This window comes from Armigeres subalbatus, chromosome 2, assembly GCF_024139115.2.
Source record: "Armigeres subalbatus isolate Guangzhou_Male chromosome 2, GZ_Asu_2, whole genome shotgun sequence".
Lineage (NCBI taxonomy): Eukaryota > Metazoa > Arthropoda > Insecta > Diptera > Culicidae > Armigeres > Armigeres subalbatus.
The window spans coordinates 290,733,517-290,752,964 of NC_085140.1; the positions used below are offsets into that span (position 1 = coordinate 290,733,517).

The window sequence follows — 19,448 nt, forward strand, 5'->3', positions numbered from 1 at the left end:
GAGCGGTTAGTGTTAGTAATATGAAGGTCAACTGCACCCACCGTTCCGAGCATTTTGATTAATTTGGTAAATAAGAAGGAGTGAATCCACTGCATCAGCACCTTCTTATTTACCACATTGGTCAGCATTGTACATTTGTTTCGAATAATCACTACCGAAAATTGTTATATTTTCGGTAGTGATTTTTCGAAACAAAAGTGTAAATGGCCACTAAGAGGCACGACAGTAACACTTTTTGTATGGATGACTTAATCAAGTAGATGCATAAGTATTAGATTGCTTATGTCGCTCCTGTTCGCGTGACTAACATCTAGGTCACTTCGACCTGGCTGCCAAAGTATTGGTACTACAAATGTCAAACCGTTGTTGGTGATGAAACAAAACATGCACTACAATATGATGTATAAATTATGGCCAATTGAAGGTTTTTGAAGCATAATTTAACAAAATAATTTAATCGACTAGCGTTCTATAACTTATGCTTCTACTCTCAATCATTTCACTTGTAATGATTTATTTAGGTAATAATTGATTGGTTCATTACTTGCAGGGTTGGGAAAAATCAAATTTTCGAAAAATCGAGAATGATCAAACTCACCCGCGATTTTACTTTTAAATTATCAAGTGATTAAAACTTGCCAGCGATTAAGAATCGTTTGAAAATCGTGTCTTGATTTGAAGCATTTACCGTTACATTTTGAACTCTTTTTCCTCACTAGCATGAAGCTATAACGCCAAATAGAAGATATAACGGGACTGTTAACAATTAGCTATTATTAGTGAAGATTAATGATTGAATGAAAATTCTGTGTTTATTATCGTTTGAGCACAAAATTTGAGAAGTTGTCGCCGGTGACAACTCGCCTACTGTTTTCACGTGAGAAGTTTTCACATGAAAATTGCAATCATGATCGTCTGATAATGATTAAGCACAACACTGATTTACTTGTAATGCGTGATACTTGATCTGATCCCCTCCCTATTCTCACACACAGCATTATGTATGTTGTGATTACTAAAGGCTCCGCCAGACGTTGCAAGCAAATCAATCGCAGAAATTGACAGAATTTTGGGTTAGAAATTTAATTTAGTTTTATATAGGTAACACGAAAGTTGAATTATTTTTATTAAAAAACATGTCTTCTCATGTCTTAACTCCTTATCTAGAGCCTAACATGTAGTTTTTCAAATCCTACGTATTTAAAAGTTTTCAACACATCACCGTTAATAACATTTTTAAACATACTTCCCATACTTCACCATGTTGAAAACCAGTGATTTCACGCACACGTCCGTCGCCGCTAGATGGCAACAGCGCGGCTGCGTCAAAGCGAATACTAAGGTATGGAAATCCATATACACGGAGAAAAATGAGAAAGCTGATTAGCTTATTATTTAGTCCTTTTCAGCATTTTCCAACTTTTAATCTTTTCATATCCTACAATTTAAGCTTTGCTAAAGATTATTTTCAATTTAAGCTAACATTTGCATTTCGAATGACCATTTTTAGTCTTGTGACTTTGTAAAAATATTTAATTTTCCCGGTCGGTTGTGTGCTGTGCAAATAGTGCGTGAAAAAGTTATACCATTCGCAACTTGTGCTGATTGATAATCGTCAACACGTTTGGCTGCTAAGCCGCAAACGCAATTCAATGGAACGGCGACGGAAACTGAAAATTTGACAGAAAATATGTGGGCTGACTGTCAAATCTGCCGTTTCCGTCGTCGTTCCGGTGTATTGCGTGGAGTTCAAAAAAAATACTGGAAAACTACACGGACGACAGCAGCTCGAATTGTTTTTTTCCTCTGTTCAGCTGGATATCAAAGCCTCGTTGGCATGTGAGTTTTCTTCTGCTGATTTTTTTTGCAATTACTGACCAATTTCTCCCATTCCTTTTTTTCTCACGAATTCTTCATTCAGGCCTGCACCGTCACCAACAAAATTATGGCGAATACCGCGTCGCACGGCAGTGGTACTTCATCATTTGAACCTTTTTGGCTGTCCGGAGATATGCATATTATCAGCGATCATATTGTCGGTTATAGTTTTGATGAATAATAAATAAATAGTTCTGTGTAATAAATCATTTCTGAAACAGCATGCTGGGCTTTCAATTTTCACTGACGTTATCATTTTTTGTTATTGTTTTGGAGAAAGATCTTGTTACTGCATTAATTAGCTTTAATCATTATTAGATAAAAAAGGAATAATCATTCCAAGGGATTAAACTTAGAGTATTCACTTACAGCTTATCGTAAAATAATGCAAAGCAATGAGTGGATAGACAGAATATGGTTTTAGATTAGAATTTAATCTATTTAGCTTTTTAATTTTTATCCGTGTACTTTGTGCGTGCCTTTCGTGTATGGCGAAAAACCTAACCATAAAAAGCCATTAACGGTAATACTGGAATACTCATTTTAGGAGTACTTTTCAATCACTTCTGAGAATACTGCTTATACGTCAGATTATGCGTACTTCTAGTTATTAGCAAGGGAGTATTTTTCACGCTTTTCGTGGTATGCGGATGAAATTAAAAAATGCGTAAAAAGAAGTGTATCGAAAGAAAAGAAAAATTTCAAGCACGCAACTTCATAGTTGCAATCAGTTAGTTGTTTGAAAATGTTGTATATGTACGGAGGTGTGTGATACGGACGGTTTGGCTTATCAAGGAGGTATGTAATGTTGATGTTTTCAAAATCTCTTAAAATATATTAAAAAAATCTTTGTTGTCCTTCTGGATTAGGAATTGTGAGCTCAGCACAACACCCGCACACCTTCTTTATCTTGTCAGGAAAAGGATGTAGGTAATCCGAAAAGACCGATTCATATGAATCTCATCTGAACTGGTTGACCATCCGTGATCGCACCGCTGTCCTGCTTAAACGCCGGTACATCAAGAAGCACAAATCTGAGCTCGTTCCGTTATTCGGATTGGTCTACAAGAGGTCCAAGGAATTCGTTCCAGCTGACAAGGGCGTCCAGGTATCTAAAGAGTATCGTCAACGATAACCGCTTCAGTCGCGATCTTCGGCAAGCTACTATCCGGAGTACCATGCTATTCTGCGACCAGGTTCCGACGGAGAACAACCCATCTGGCACTTGTACTGGAAGCTGCCTCGGCCCAAAGAAAGTTGAGCAAGGCTGACGGTGCCGCAAAAAGCTGATAAGTTGAGAACGAGGTTGAAATGTGTAGTATCTATGATTTCACAAATAAAAGTTCTGTTGGAATGGCCTGGGTGGTGCGGATAGAATCGATTTGGTTGTCAAACTGAAGCCAAAATTTGCTATTGTGCCGGAGCCAAACATTGAAGATTGTGGTTATGTTCGTTTCTGATCTACTATTGAGAAGTATTGTTATTATTTGGTGAAAAAATAAAAATAAACTTTTTTTGAGTTTTGTATTATTTGTAACAAATATTCTCACATTATATTTCGAGTGGAAAATTAGTAGGAATGCAACTAAAAAGCACTCGTTACGAAATTTCTTGAGATTCAGCAGCTGATTGTGGCATGAATGTATGTAAACAATCGTTAAGTCATGTAGAGTCTAGCGCATTTGTGCGCCCTCATGCAGCGTGGAAAGAGAAATTCGAAGAGCGGGAAATGTTTGACAGACGAGTAACTGCAAAATAATTTTGTTTATGGGAGTGATTTCAAAATATCCCTCTACTCGCTTGAGCGCAGAAAAGCGGTTCTATCCGCAGCACCCAGGGAATGGCTGTTCTATGTTTTTTTATCAAAATAAACTAATTTGAGAAACCTTACCGACTTTTGAAAGCAAATCCGTGCATGTAACATGAAGGGTAAAAAGTACACATTTTAATTCTGCTCTGAGAGTAAAAATTACACACTTTTTACTTGTAAACAAGGAGTAAAAAGTATGCCTATTTTGACGTATGCGTAGTATACTCATAAATGAGTAAAACCAAATATACTCCTTTTGGGAGTAGTTCCACTTTTCCATGATTATGCGTACTTTATAGTCCTAAAAGAGTATATTCTGGTTACCGTGTAAGAAGCCGTACAAATATGTACGTCACCATTTGCTGTTTACTTTTTCTATCATCCACTAATACACTTGCATTTGGTCTTCTTGCTCACCTTCTATCTACTCATTGGTAAATACGTAAATACGAAAACAAAATCATCGGTTTACACCGCATCATCCGAGAAAGACGACGACGCAAACATGCGGGAAACAAAACAAAAGAACGCCGACCGACCGTCGTCGATCTTTGCTGATACGTTTTGAGTGAGGTTTTATTTTTTCATCCAATATTAACGGTCGTCCAAAAAAATCCCAAACGTAAAGCGTAACAAACGCACGGAATTCCCTTAGAAAAGTTTAACTCGTGTGTAAAAATGACCATGGAAGTGGATATGAACGAATTTGTGGTGCCGAACATGCAGGCCTGGTTCCGGCAAAATAGTTTCATTAGCACTCCGGACAACGGGCTGTTGTATCATTCGCGATCCGACGTGAATTATGTCGCCCCACTGATGAAGGACCAGATGCCCCGGGTGAAAATAATCAGCGTAAAATCCACGTGAGTACTTTAGATTTATGATTCCTATGCTAAAAGTGAAATAAAAGGTTCCGTGATTTTAATTGTTGATTTTAACACATCAGATTTCATAGGTTAGAAAAGGACGAAAAGGACTGGAGTGGTACACCGAACAAAATTGTGACATTGATTTGACTACTTTTCGCTTCTATATTTGTTAAAAGGTCAAGGAACCAAAATCTCATCATAACTACATTTCACATTCATATTCATGTCATATTCGATTACAATGCACACACATTCATTATCATAATATTATCATTGACTTACTCGATACTTTACGGTACAACTGAAACAGCTGTTTTGGAGGGGCGCACCTCAGCGGAATAGTTTGTGGCAATATTAACGTAAGGCTAAGGGGAAGGCTCGGATACAGGGTGTAAAACGAAAATAATTTCCATTAATTAGATTTTCCATTAGATTTTCTTATCAATCTAGACAGAAACTCTCCAGCAATTTCTCAAATCGATTAAAACTATTATGAACGCTGAACTTAGTCAAAACTTCAGAACCAATCAATCCTATTGATGCATCATAGGGCGGTAATTGCCTTCTTTTGGAGTATTATCTATTGAATTACTTTACCTAATATACGAGAAAGGCAAAAACAACTTTTGATAGAAGGTACGGAGATCCATAGTGTTATATACCGATCGACTCAGCTCGACTAACCGAGGTGATGTCTGTATTAGTGTATGTACACCTGTGTTCAGAATAATAGCAGCGGAAGCCGTTTTTCATACAAAATGGTCAACTTTTAACAGCTGTAACTTTGTACCCCGATGACCAATTGAGTTGAAATTTTGGTAGTGAACTACTACAAATATGTTGAAATTTACACATACTAAGTATCATTTTTTTTTTTTCAAATGACGCGTTCAAAAATTACGCACTAGGTCAAATTGGTTAAAAAATAGCAGTTTTTATTTTTGATACATTGGCCAATGTAAATCTCGCGTAACATATGATTACGGCTTATAAACCAAAACCATGATTTATGATTTTCTGGCATGAACGATTGCTTTGTAAATTATTCTTCATGCTAGTTAAAACTCCACACTTGATATCTCTTAAGAAACACATTGATTGCTATTTTGAGTGAACGTCTCATAAACCATTTGCACCGTTGTGGTTTTTAAGTCCTCTGTTGGCGCCCTTAACTACCATGCGGAATGTTTGCTTTGGTTTTTAGGCCGTTAACTTTATATTGTTTATTTAGAAAAACTAGCTTCAAGTTATTTTAAAATGTATATTCTTACTAGGTTTTCGATATATCGCATAGCAGAACTGCTCTGGCTAACAAATCTAAACAAATCCGATGGTGTTAGTAGCTTTGAGCAAACGACTTAAAAACCAGACGTGTTGCCGGTGATGCGAGTAAACGGCGCGATTTTTGTTTTAGCTGAAATTTTGTAGATTTAGATGGTTTTTCAATTAATCTTGATTTGCTGTTATAATATAACCGTTTACGTATAGTATTGACATGGTTTTGGCAATGAAATGAGTTTCTACTTCAATAAATGAATTAAATTAGTCATAGAAAATTTGAACCTCATTTTTCTCGGTTCAGCTTTGCTGGTTTTTCGGCCCTAATCATATGTTGCTCGAGAAATGTCAAATTCCACAGTTTGTATTTTTTAAATTATTAACTTAATGTCTCTTGGGGCCCTCCTTAGCCGTGCGGTAAGACGCGCGGCTACGAAGCAAGACCATGCTGAGGGTGGCTGGGTTCGATTCCCGGTGCCGGTCTAGACCATTTTCGGATTGTCTCGACTTCCCTGGGCATAAAAGTATCATCGTGTTAGCCTCATGATATACGAATGCAAAAATGGTAACTTGGCTTAGAAACCTCGCAGTTAATAACTGTGGAAGTGCTTAATGAACACTAAGCTGTGAGGCGGTTCTGTCCCAGTGTGGGGATGTAATACCAATAAGAAGAAGAAGAAAAAGAAGAAGAACTTAATGTCTCGTAGCACCTCAATTGAAATTGATAACATTCCAATCAATTGTTCCTGATATTTCCAAAACAAAAACTGCTATTATTTTAAACAATTTGACCTATTGCGTAATTTTTGAACGCGTCATTCGAAAAAAATGATACTTGGTATGTGTAAATTTCAACATATTTGTAGTTCACTGTCAAAATTTCAGCTCAATCGGTCACGGCTTCCGCTGTTATTATTCTGAACACAGGTGTATGTGTACAAATTTCGTGGACACACTTTTTGGAACTTAGCATTTTCCGATTTACTCGCAACAAGTTGCATTTGACGGAGAATGCGGTTCCATTGTTTGCTCATTGTTTTTTTTTTTTTTTACAAAAGGTCCTTCCTTGGAAAAAAAATTACCGAATTTTTTTTTCAAGAATGGTGGCAATGCATGCAAATATGCAAAATGATAGAAAACATGCTATGTATTCCCCTATATTGCTTTTCTGACCTTTCTAATGTGTTTTTTTCAATAAATTTTATGATGCACGAGAAAAGCAACATCGCCGCTAGGTGGATTAACCTGGGTTTTTCTTAGACATTATCATTTAACGCCTGCTTTGGCAAAAAAGTATTAGAAATTTTATAAAAAATAGCATTAAAATTTTAACGTTTTTGAGTATGCCAAATATTTAAAAGGATAGCTGATTTGTATTCCTTCATATAAAATAAGTTTGAACTGAAGAAAACAACGGCATATTATTAAAGTTGGATAAAACTGTCATGGGACGCTTATGCGAATAAGAGTAGCATATGGAATCATACAAGGTTAGTGTCTTGTCTAAATGCGAGAAAGGCAGTACAGTTTTTTAGGGCCTCCAGCTGGAGCTTTCTGGTAGCTTAAACTCTCAAGACTGGACCCCAACAGAAGTTTTGCTTCTACTAAAGCCAATACTTAGAAAAACTAGTCTATGTTGACCATATGAACACTATTTGTTTTGGTATTATGATACCGTGACCTGAACTGCCCTAATTCCGCGCATCGCCATCGGGGACATGAACGCGCAGGTAGGAAGGGAGAAAATGTATAGACCGGTCATCGGACCGGATAGTCTGCACACCGTATCGAATGACAACGGCCAACGATGCATAAACTTCGCAGCCTCCCGCGGAATGGTAGTCCGAAGCACCTTCTTTCCCCGCAAAAATATCCACAACGCCACATGGAGATCACCTAACCAAGAAACGGAAAACCAAATCGACCACGTTCTAATCGACGGTAAATTCTTCTCCGACATCACGAACGTCCGCACTTACCGCAGTGCGAATATTGGATCCGACCACTACCTCGTTGCCTGCGCTCAAAACTCTCGACGGTGTACAACACGCGTCGAAGTCGGACGCCGCGGCTTAATATTGGGCGGCTACAAGACGGTAGACTAGCCCAAGAATACTCGCAGCAGCTAGAAGTGGCACTCCCAACGGAAGAGCAGCTAGGCGCAGCGTCTCTTGAAGATGGCTGGAGAGATATTCGATCCGCCATTGGTAGCACCGCAACCGGTGCACTTTGCACGGTGCCCCCGGATCAGAGAAACGACTGGTATGACGGCGAATGTGAGCAGTTAGTAGAAGAGAAGAATGCAGCATTGGCGAGATTGCTGCAACACCGCACGAGGGCGAACGAGGCACGATACAAACGGGCGCGGAACAGACAAAACTCGATTTTCCGGAGGAAAAAGCGCCAGCAGGAAGATCGAGACCGTGAAGAGACGGAGGAACTGTACCGCACTAATAACGCACGAAAGTTCTATGAGAAGTTGAACAGTTCACGTAAGGGCCACGTGCCACAGCCCGATATGTGTAAGGACATAAACGCGGGAATCCGGGAAAAACCCGGGAATTTGAAATCACCGAGAAAAAGCCGGGAAAACTCGGGAATTTGATGAAGTCGCCGGGATTTTTTTTTTTCATATTTATATAAAATTTATAATCCAAAAATATTTTATAATATAGCAGATCTGATCATAACTTTAAAACACGAGGCTGTATATTTGAAATGAATTATGAGAAAAAAGAAAAAAGCATCTACAAACCAGGACTGATTGCGATTTGGGCGTAACTTATTTTGTAAACAAACATTGGAAGGCAAACAGTGTTGTCCTACATTTTGTGCAAAAAGTTCTGCTCTTTGATTTTACGCCATCTAAACGATTATATATTCTTAATCCATTAAGTGCAACTAATAGAGGGATATTTGAACAAAAATGTCATATCAATCTGTCTAAAAAATGCAGGCCAGAGCCGCAGGAGCGTGCGCACTGAAAAATTTTGAAGCGAGTATAGTAAGAAAATAACGATATGCATCCAACAGAATAAGCTTTCCTCTATCAGAAAAGGGAATTAGTTTTAGAGGAAACGTTTGCATTATACAGAATCGAATCGCAAATCAGTCCCTAAACAATGCTTTGATTAAGTAAATATTGATTTGATTAAATTTTATATAAGTTTTCACCAGCATTTAGCCAGCAATCCAAAGTTTTGATAATGATTTATAGTAATGCTATGTCTTCAATCGATATTTAATTTTATCGTTTTTTTTTCAAATTCCTGCTTATTTTCAAGTGTTTGTTTAAAAAAGTCTTTAAATCGCACCAAGCGGCTTTTTGACTGACTGTGGTATTTTGTGGTTTTTTGTTAATAGGGCCCTCCTTAGCCGTGCGGTAAGACGCGCGGCTACAAAGCAAGACCATGCTGAGGGTGGCTGGGTTCGATTCCCGGTGCCAGTCTAGACAATTTTCGGATTGAAAATTGTCTCGACTTCCCTGGGCATAAAAGTATCATCGTGTTAGCCTCATGATATACGAATGCAAAAATGGTAACTTGGCTTAGAAACCTCGCAGTTAATAACTGTGGAAGTGCTTAATGAACACTAAGCTGCGAGGCGGCTCTGTCCCAGTGTGGGGATGTAATGCCAATAAGAAGACGAAGAAGAAGTATTTTGTTCGCAAAAATAAAACGATGATGTCCGTTTTATTTTTATATATTAGTGCTGTCCAATGAGCAGCTCGAAGTAGCTTGAGGTTGTTCACGTCCTGCTCGTTTTTTTTCTTTTTTTTTTTTTTAATTTTATTTGCTAATTATCTAATACATGCATTCATCTCTTAGACTAGGTGTTCCGTGTTTTCTTAACACTATCATCCTTATTTGCTATGTCATATTTTTAGTTATTATTAATACAATTCAATTGCCTCTGGCAGTTAGAATTTTTCCTCTGGTTGAATTGAACCATGTAGGAATTACAATGTTTTCAACTTAAACTAAACTTAACCTATTTTATACTAAGAGTACAAGGAGTTAATCGTTGCAATAGAAGATTGCAACGATTTTTGTCTAAAATTGGAAATTATTTTGTAGGACATTTGTTGCAATGTCTCAATATTAGAAATTCTATGAAGTTCATTGGTACTATACCACGGAGGCAACTTCAGAATCATTTTCAAAATTTTATTTTGAATCCTCTGTAGTGCCTTCTTTCTGGTATTGCAGCAACTAGTCCATATTGGCACAGCATACAACATGGCTGATCTAAAAATTTGTTTGTAAATCAAAAGTTTGTTCTTAAGACAAAGTTTTGATTTTTTGTTTATAAGTGGATATAGACACTTAATATATGTGTCATATTTGGCTTGACGGTCTCAATGTGATTTTTAAAAGTTGATTTTTGATCTAGCAGAAGTCCTAAATATTTAGCTTCGCTAGACCAATTAATTGGAACCCCATTCATAGTGACAATATGTCTGCTAGAAGGTTTCAAATAAGAAGCTCTCGGCTTATGTGGGAAAATTATAAGCTGAGTTTTGGAAGCATTCGGGGAAATTTTCCATTTTTGCAAGTAAGTGGAGAAAATATCCAAACTTTTTTGCAATCTACTACAAATGACACGAAGGTTTCGCCCTTTGGCTGAAAGGCCCGTGTCATCTGCAAACAAAGATTTTTGACACCCTGGTGGTAAATCAGGTAAGTCAGAAGTAAAAATGTTATACAATATGGGCCCCAGTATGCTGCCTTGGGGACACTAGCCCTTACAGGTAATCTATCAGATTTAGTATTCTGATAGTTTACCTGCAGTGAGCGATTTGATAAATAATTTTGGATCAGTTTAATGATGTACAGAGGAAAATTAAAATTCATCAATTTTACAATCAAACCTTCATGCCAAACACTGTCAAATGCTTTCTCTATATCAAGAAGAGCTACTCCAGTCGAATATCCTTCAGATTTGTTGAGCCGAATTAAGTTCGTAACTCTTAATAACTGATGAGTGGTTGAATGCCCATGGCGAAAACCAAATTGCTCATCAGCAAAAATAGAATTGTCATTAATATGAACCATCATTCTATTTAAAATAATCTTTTCAAACAGTTTGCTTATTGAAGAAAGCAAACTGATTGGTGGATAACTAGAAGCCTCAGCTGGATTTTGTCCGGCTTCAAAATTGGAACAACTTTGGCGTTTTTCCATTTATCTGGGAAGTATGCCAATTGAAAACATTTGTTAAATAAATTAACCAAAAAGGATAAAGAGCTCTCAGGAAGTTTTTTGATAAGTATGTAGAAAATACCATCATCACCCGGGGCTTTCATATTTTTAAATTTTCTAGTAATAGATCTCACTTCATCCAAATTAGTTCCCAACGTAGGGTCAAAAACATTATCTTGGTTGAGAATGTCTTCGAAGCTTCGTGTAACCTGATCCTCAATTGGACTAGTGAGACCTAGACTAAAATTAGGGGCACTCTCGAACTGCTGAGCAAGTTTTTGAGCCTTTTCGCCATTTGTTAATAAAATTTTATTTCCCTCTTTAAGCGCTGGAATTGGCTTTTGAGGTTTTTAAGAATTTTTGTTAATTTCCAAAAGGGTTTCGAACTGGGATCCAACTTCGAGACATTATTCTCAAAGTTGGTATTTCTCAGAATAGCGAAACGTTTTTTAATTTCATTTTGCAAATCTCGCCAAATAACTTTCAACGCGGGATCGCGAGTTCTTTGGTATTGCCTTCTTCTCACATTTTTAAGACGGATCAGTAGCTGAAGATCGTCGTCAATAATAATGGAGTTGAATTTAACTTCACATTTCAGAATTGCAATGCCTCTGGCTTCGACAATTAAATTTGTCAAAGATACGAGCGCATTGTCAATATCACTTTTGGTATCGAGAGGAATATCAACATCAAAATTCCTATCGATATATGTTTTATATAAATCCCAATCAGCTCTATGATAATTAAAAGTAGAGCTGATTGGATTATAAATGGCTTCTTGTGAGATTTCAAACGTCACAGGAAGGTGATCAGAGTCAAAGTCAGCATGAGTTACCAATTGGCCACACAGCTGACTTGAATCCGTTAAAACTAAATCAATTGTAGAAGGATTTCGACTGGAAGAAAAACAAGTTGGTCCATTGGGATATTGAATAGTTTAATATCCCACAGAACAATCTTCAAATAAAATTTTACCATTGGAATTGATTTGAGCATTATTCCATGAACTGTGTTTGGCATTGAAGTCACCAATTACGAAGAATTTTGATTTGTTGCGAGTCAGAATTTGAAGATCAGCTTTCAACAAATTCTTTTGCTGCCCATTGCATTGAAAAGGCAAGTAGGCTGCAATGAAGGAAAATTGTCCAAAATTTGTTTCAACAGAAACTCCCAAGGTTTCAAAACTTTGGTTTCAAACGAAGAAAATAATTTATGTTTGATACGTCTATTAATGACAATGGCGACCCCTACAGGCGCTGTCAAGACGATCATTTCTGTAGATAAAATAGTTTGGAGCTCTTTTAATGGAGAGGCCTGGTTGTAAATACGTTTCAGTTATAATGGCAATATGCACATTATGCACTGAAAGCAAGTTGAATAATTCATGTTCCTTACCCCTTAGAGAGCGGGCATTCCATTTTAGAACTTTCACACAATTATTTGGATCCATTTAACGGAGTCCGATAACAATTTGATGCAATTGTTCAGTTAAAAATCAAAATCGGAAGCAGTCATGCTACCTGAATCGGCAACATGACCGTTATTTTCCGTTGGGACATGGGTATAAACCTCATTTTGAGAAGAGAAATTTGGTCTACCAGCAGCGATGTTTGCATACGTAGGTACATTGGAAAAATTGGAATTTACTGAAGTGCTTGCTACCCGTTGACGAGCGGCAAAATTTGTTTGTGAATTGTGGTGGGTATGAATTGCTCGACCGGTAACCGGTTTCGATATTTGAGCGTTTGAAAAATTTTCTACCCGTCGAATCTGGGATCCGATTGGAATTTCCCGTCATCAATTTTGCACGGGAATTCAAAACTTTTGCGTGAAGGGCATTCCCAGAAATTGGATTTGTGATTGCCCCCACAGTTTGCGCACTTAAATTTATTGGAATCTTCTCTCACAGGACATGCGTCCTTGGCGTGAGAGGTTCCACCACAAATCATGCATTTAGCATCCATGTGACAATGTTTGGTTCCATGACCCCACTTTTGGCACTTACGGCACTGGGTAGGGTTTTGAATTTCCCCAGGCCTGCGGAAATGTTCCCATGTAACACGGGACATGGGACATAATACAGGCCTTTTCCAACTTTTCATATTATTTAGTTAAATTTTGTTAAAGTGAACTAAATAAAATTCTTGAGAAATGCCCTCTGGGAAGTACCAGAGTGAGATTTCTTTTTCATCTTAATTACTTGGACTGGTGAAAATCCAAGTAATTGAAAAATTTCAATTTTAATCTCATCCAGTGATTTATCATCACTGGGAAGACCTTCAAGACGACTTTGAACAATCGCTCAGTTTTGTCGTCGTATGTGAAGAATTTATGGCGCTTCTCAGTTAAATAGTGAAGAAGACGTTTGCGATCGTCAAAGGATCCCGGCAAAACGCGGCAGTCACCCTTCCTAGCAATCTGAAATGAAACCTTGATCCCCTGAAGGTTACTCAAAATCTCATTCCGGAAGCCAGAAAACTCGGAAACAGATACCACAATTGGCGGAATCCTTTGCTTTTTCGCATGAATCGAATCACCTGGGCTAGAGGTAGATTCGATTTGCTCAATTTCATCATTAATCAAATCGAACTGATTGCTCAGTTCGATTGGAGAAGAATTATTTCCGATATTATAGTTAGAAGGAATGTCTGAATTCTCCAGCTACCTTCTATGTTTTCCTCGCTTTGGCAGGACGGTCTTGAAACCTGGTTTCTTGTAAGGAAGTTGGTAATACAGCGACTCCCCCTTCCTCTTGTTTTTATTAATGCTCATGGCTGAGCGTGGAGACGTGACCTTCTAAGAGGTTTTTTCCCAGAACGGTGTCCCTGCAGGATTACCACCGCTTGTCGGAATTTTACTTCCGCAAACGGGTCCAACGTAAAACGAAGGCACGGGTCCTTGCAAAGATCGTAACGGGATCAGTGGGTACAAATAGCGCTAAGAAGCACCGTTGAAATTAAATAGCTTCGGGTAGTATTAAAAACTTCCTTCCGCAAAGAGAGAAAGAACCGCACAGCACGAAAGCACGATGCGGTCTGACGTCCTGCTCGTTCTTTTTTGTCAACAAACGGGCATGAGCGTGACAGGAACAACTTCGAGCTACTTCGAGCTGCTCATTGGACAGCACTATTATATATCAATTTATGAGATTGAAGGATATCCGATACGATTTGTGATCAATTAAATCTGCTAGCCGAAAATTTGAGTAGAAAAATGAGTATTTTTTTGTTGGCACTTAGTCTTAGCTTGCCTTTTGCAGCAATTTTTAAAAAATCATAACTTTTGAACCACTAGATCGATTTGCAATATTTTTTTATGGATAGAAAGCTTATTACTCCTAGTTCTTACTAAAATTTTTGGTTTGGTGTATTGGTGTACTCAAATTTGCTAAAATGGTCAAAATATTCGTTTTTTAAGATTTTTTAAATGTTGGACCACAACGACTATATATTTTTATATTTTTTTTTATGAAAATTCAAATATTTTTACATAACATATCAAAAAATTAGAAATGTTCATCGAGCCGTTTTTGAGTTACATTTTTTTGAAAATTTCAAGTTTTTTCTTATACACACATGGAATGAACGTTATTCTCCACTACTTCTCCACTATTTCAAATAGCTCAAATTAAATCAAAAGTATGAAAATGTTATTCAAGAGTGTTTGTTTGGTCTCGTTTATTAGAAGAATTTACGAATCGCAATAGTTGAAAATAATTTAATCGGAATAGTCTGGTGTTGTTATTGATGACTTCATTCTCCAAAATCGGCAAAGCAATATGTCGTTTTTCAAAAAGGTTGGTTTTCAACGATTCATACAATAGGTTACCTGCTTTGTTTATATGTTTTCAATATTTTTGATGCAGGAAATTCATTGTATTTTCTTTTTTGATTATTATTCATCTGTCTCCTTTTCCTTGTTCACTCTACCTAAATGATACCCAAAGGAACTATTTAAAGTGGTCTATAAGATAAAGTATATGTCAGTCAAGAAAATCAGTGAAATTGTCCAGTTGCCTTACTGAAGAAACGTTTAATACAATGAAGCACGAATGCTCAAATTGCCATGTTTGGAGTAATTGTTACAGGAAACTTACTCCTAAACTGTATGATTATGCAGCGGAAAGGAGAATAAAATTGGATAAAAGCTGTTCCTACATTTGTAATACCTGCTATTGCCGACTTTATCGCATTATCAAGAAAGGAAACGAGCCAGCAGCTCCAAGTGCAGTTAATATAGAATGTGAAAATCAAGAACTCACCGTTTCTGAACCATCGAAACTTGATGATCTCGCCGTTGCCTGCCCGGGAACTAGAGATGGGCAAAATGGCTCACCTTATTGAGCGATCCGGAATTGTTCCGCTCAATAAAGTGAACTAGCTCATCTGAACGGTTCATCCGCTCACTACATTTTATAAAGTATATTTAATAAAGCGAAATATAATAGATTTTTTAGTTCAGCTCAGTGGTTATTTACTTTATGGTATTAATACAATAAGCAGGGTTTCGATTTTTCATTTCAATGAGACCAAAGCAAGCGTTTTTCGGGCCAAGGGAAAATCTTGTTTCGTTGTTTATGTTGAGGATCATCTCTCACCCATCAATCTTTTCTTTAGAATTAGCATAGGAAGATAAACGAAAATCTTGCCTATTAGATGAAAATCCTTTTTCGTTTCATTACTTTTACCTCTCACTCACTTTTCGCGAAAATTATCGCAGAACAATTACAAAATTGTATGGCCGCGCCGGGATTCGAACCCAGAATAGTAACAATAATAGCTGTGGAGATGCGCTCACTCTAGCCACACCACCACGCTATCTGTATGAAAGCATTAAGTTATTTGTTCCACATAAGCTACTACAATTTGCATTTATGATGCCACGAAAAGACTCGAATATGAAAGAAAAAGAGCAAACCAACGTTTAGCGGCAATCGAAGTGAGCGAAAAATTGTTATCATTCTCCAGGCTGTTTTTCTTTCCCGAAAAGCGATTTCTCCCCGAAAACTATTGGGAAAATCATGTGCTCCTGAGATTGAGTGAGCATTACGAACCCTGACAATAAGAGATTATTTTCGTTGAGACTCCGCTTCTATCGTACCAAAGCATGTTTTTTAATTACCCTAATAAAATTATAATATTTTACCGCATAGGGTAAATCACTAAAGCACTACATGACTACTAAATAAGCTGTAGTGCACCAGAACTCCTTTTAAAAATGCCTGTCTGTCTTACTGCCTCTTCTAATGTCTCCATTGACTTTCACCCATATAGAAATGAGACAGATGAAATAATATAAAGGACATATTTATCAAGCAATAAACATTGACGGAAGGTTATTCTTACAAAATTCATTCTTGTTTTTCGCTGTCATAAATAACAATAGGGGAAATCGCCAAATGTTGAACGGCTAATTTTGTCGCCTATTGTTGAACTCCCATAAGAAATACACTTGCGTTCAACAATAGGCGAAGAAATTAGCCGCTCAACATTTGGCGAATTACCCTAATTTATGCTACGATTTGACAGGGCAAGTCAATTGAACAATTCAGTTGAATTCGTTCAAGTGAGTTGAATGAAGGCGTTTAGACGTTCAATTCAAGCGACTTGTTCTTCACTTCACTGCCTTGCCTAAACATAGCATTATGGGCCAAACACAATTGATACGTTTGCGTGCGTTCTGACAGTTTTCTCATGGGAAAACTGTCAAAACGCACGCAAACGTATCAATTGTGTTTGGCCCATTAGTCTTACATACTCGCACAGCACACGCTTGCTATAATCGACGACATGGAATTGCGCGCATTTCGCTGTTTCCCATTCGACTTTGCGTTCATTTGTTTCCGTTTCCATCGTTGCCGCTCTCGAACTGTTTGCCGATACGAAACAGAAATGCGCATACACTCACATACACGCTCAAGCTACCGCTAAGCACCCAACACGCCGTGGGCCACGCCGATATTCTGGAACACATCGACTGCACGCTCGCACTCCACTCTCTTTTCTCGTGTGAACCTATTTCTGTTGGTTCGTTCGTTCATTCAAAGAACCATTTCTTCAGCACATTCAGATCTGCACTGTGTAAAAAGGGCGCTCCCGCTCCACGCTCTTTTGTTTTGGCTCGTTCGTTCGTTCAAAGAACCCTTTCCTCGGCTCAGCCCAGGTGGGTGGCACGACGCACAGTGATTTCGCGATGGCACAAACCCAAAAAATTTTTTTTTCTGGTATCATAATTATTTCATATTTCCCGACTTCTATAATACTTCGAGAATCATCAGAAAAAATTTCAAAAATATTGGATGAAAAATGAGATTACCAGGATTTTTCTAAGTTGAGCTGTTTTGATGTGCTTTTTCTTGTCCCATAGAAAATGTATGGAAATTAATAATAAAATTCAATTTGATTTTTAACTAGGAAGGAAAGGGCTAAAATGGTCGTTCACTATATCATTTTGTAGCATTTTTTGCCTAGTTTTAGGATATCATAATGACGACTTGCGCAAATCTGCGCCCGGTCATTGGATTCGATGTTTAGCCGTTTCTATAACTAAGTTTTACTGAAAGGTTCTCATTTTACACCAGAACCTATTTTCCGTTAGAAGTGTTGTGGTATACAAACTCAAATACAATTCGACTCAGCTCGAGTAGTTGAATCGGTCTGATCGTGTGTTTTTGGTACATACCCGTGTTTGTAAATGTGTATTTGTGTATGTGTGGGTGCACTAAAAGGTATGTAATGAAAATAAGCTGTTTTCGAGCAGTTATGGTAAACCGATCTCGATACAATAACTTTTATTAGAATGTGAACAACAAGTAAGGCTTCAATAAGGTGAATGTAAACAGGTTCTGCGTGGTGTGTATTAGCCTGAATAATTTTATCATAGAAATATACAAATAAGCATTTATTCTATAAAATGTGTTAAAAATTGTAGTTTGTGCAACTAGTTGCAAAAATTTGATTTTTTCAGCACGAGTTGTACGTTTAACCAAACGAGGCTTGTCTAGTTGGATAAATAATACGAGTCCTGAAAAAATCGCGTTTTGCAACGTGTTGCACACGCTATTTTTTCAATAACGAAAAATGGGCTTTAATATGATAAATCTGTACCAAATTTATACAGTCTAATTTACTTCAGAAGATCATTTTTGCCAATAAATCATATTTCTGGAGAACAATTGGGTTCCATGTTATCTTCCCATTTTGCATAACTCGACAAACATCAAAGCGATAAATGATTTATTCTTTGAAAAAAAAAATTGATGTCATGTTCATCAAACTATTTTATTTATAACGCGACGCAGAGAATACACTATTTGAACACATATCAAAGCTTATGCAGCAAAAAATGTAGTCATGTAACTACTGTTCTGATGTTGCATTTTCATTATAGCACCAAAATAAGTTGCATAATGGATTTTATGCAACTCATTTGAGTTGTATAATGGTCATTAAAGCACCCATTTCATTGGTATGGAAAAGTATGCCGTTTTATCACTCAAACAGGAACTGTAAACCAGGTATTATGATGAGGAATCAGGTCGCTCTCGAATATATTTGATTTGTGACTCGTGTGGGAAACAATTTGATGCCGAAACATTATATTTATTTTCTCATGATATGGCCAATTTGTTTGTAGGGCTATATTGATACTATCCTCGTAAAGTTCAAAAAATCGATTTTCCTCTTGTGCTAAGTCGGTCTTTACCCAAATCAGTTAAAATTTTCGGAGGACATCCAGAACATTATACACAATGAAATGGGCGTTGTGGAGCAAAATCGATTTTTTGAACCACCCATGCAATATTTCAATAAATTTCAATCCCTTGAAATTTGTAAAAGTGGTTTTGACTTTTAAGGAGTAGCTTTTCTACTCACCCTGGTGGAATGGGATAAGTTGAAAGCACATATTACCTTGTCCTTCAATTGTGATGAGATCAGTGTACCGAAATAAAAAAACCCAGATTAATCCACCTAGCGGCGATGATGCCTTTCTCGTGCGGTAAAAAAATAGTATTTTGGGCATTACTTCTGAGCCCACCGTCCGTTCGGGCCAATTTTCAATAGGAAATAATGAGACAAGATTCTGCGTCGAATGCAACCTTGCGAGGAAATCGGTTCAGGGTAAGTGCATTTAAAGTGAGCTAGATTTTTTTACGTGCTTTTTTCTGAGAAAAAGTATTTTGGTCATAACTACCAAGCCTATTGTTCGATCCGGCCAATTTTCAATAGGAAACAATGGGGCACGATACTGCGTCGAATGCAGCCTGTTGGGAGGTAATCCGTTTAGGGTTAGTGCATTAAAAGTGAGCTAGATTTTTTTCCGCACTTTTTTCTGAGAAAAAGTATTTTGGCCATAACTACCAAGCCCATTGTCCGATCCGTCCAATTTTCAATAGGAAATACTGCGTCGAAT

The 19,448-nt window shown here is 37.4% G+C and overlaps 1 protein-coding gene across 1 annotated transcript in view; it reads left to right on the forward strand.

Annotated features, from left to right (window-relative positions):
* Nucleotides 1-4,220: 4,220 nt before the first annotated feature.
* The window catches only part of LOC134212396 (protein rigor mortis), a 49,401-nt gene continuing 34,173 nt past the window's right edge, over nucleotides 4,221-19,448 (forward strand). Inside the window, exon 1 of the mRNA XM_062690191.1 lies at nucleotides 4,221-4,551. Within this exon, the coding sequence (XP_062546175.1) occupies nucleotides 4,367-4,551 (185 nt within the window). The 5' untranslated portion in view covers nucleotides 4,221-4,366. The remainder of the gene's footprint in view (nucleotides 4,552-19,448) is intronic.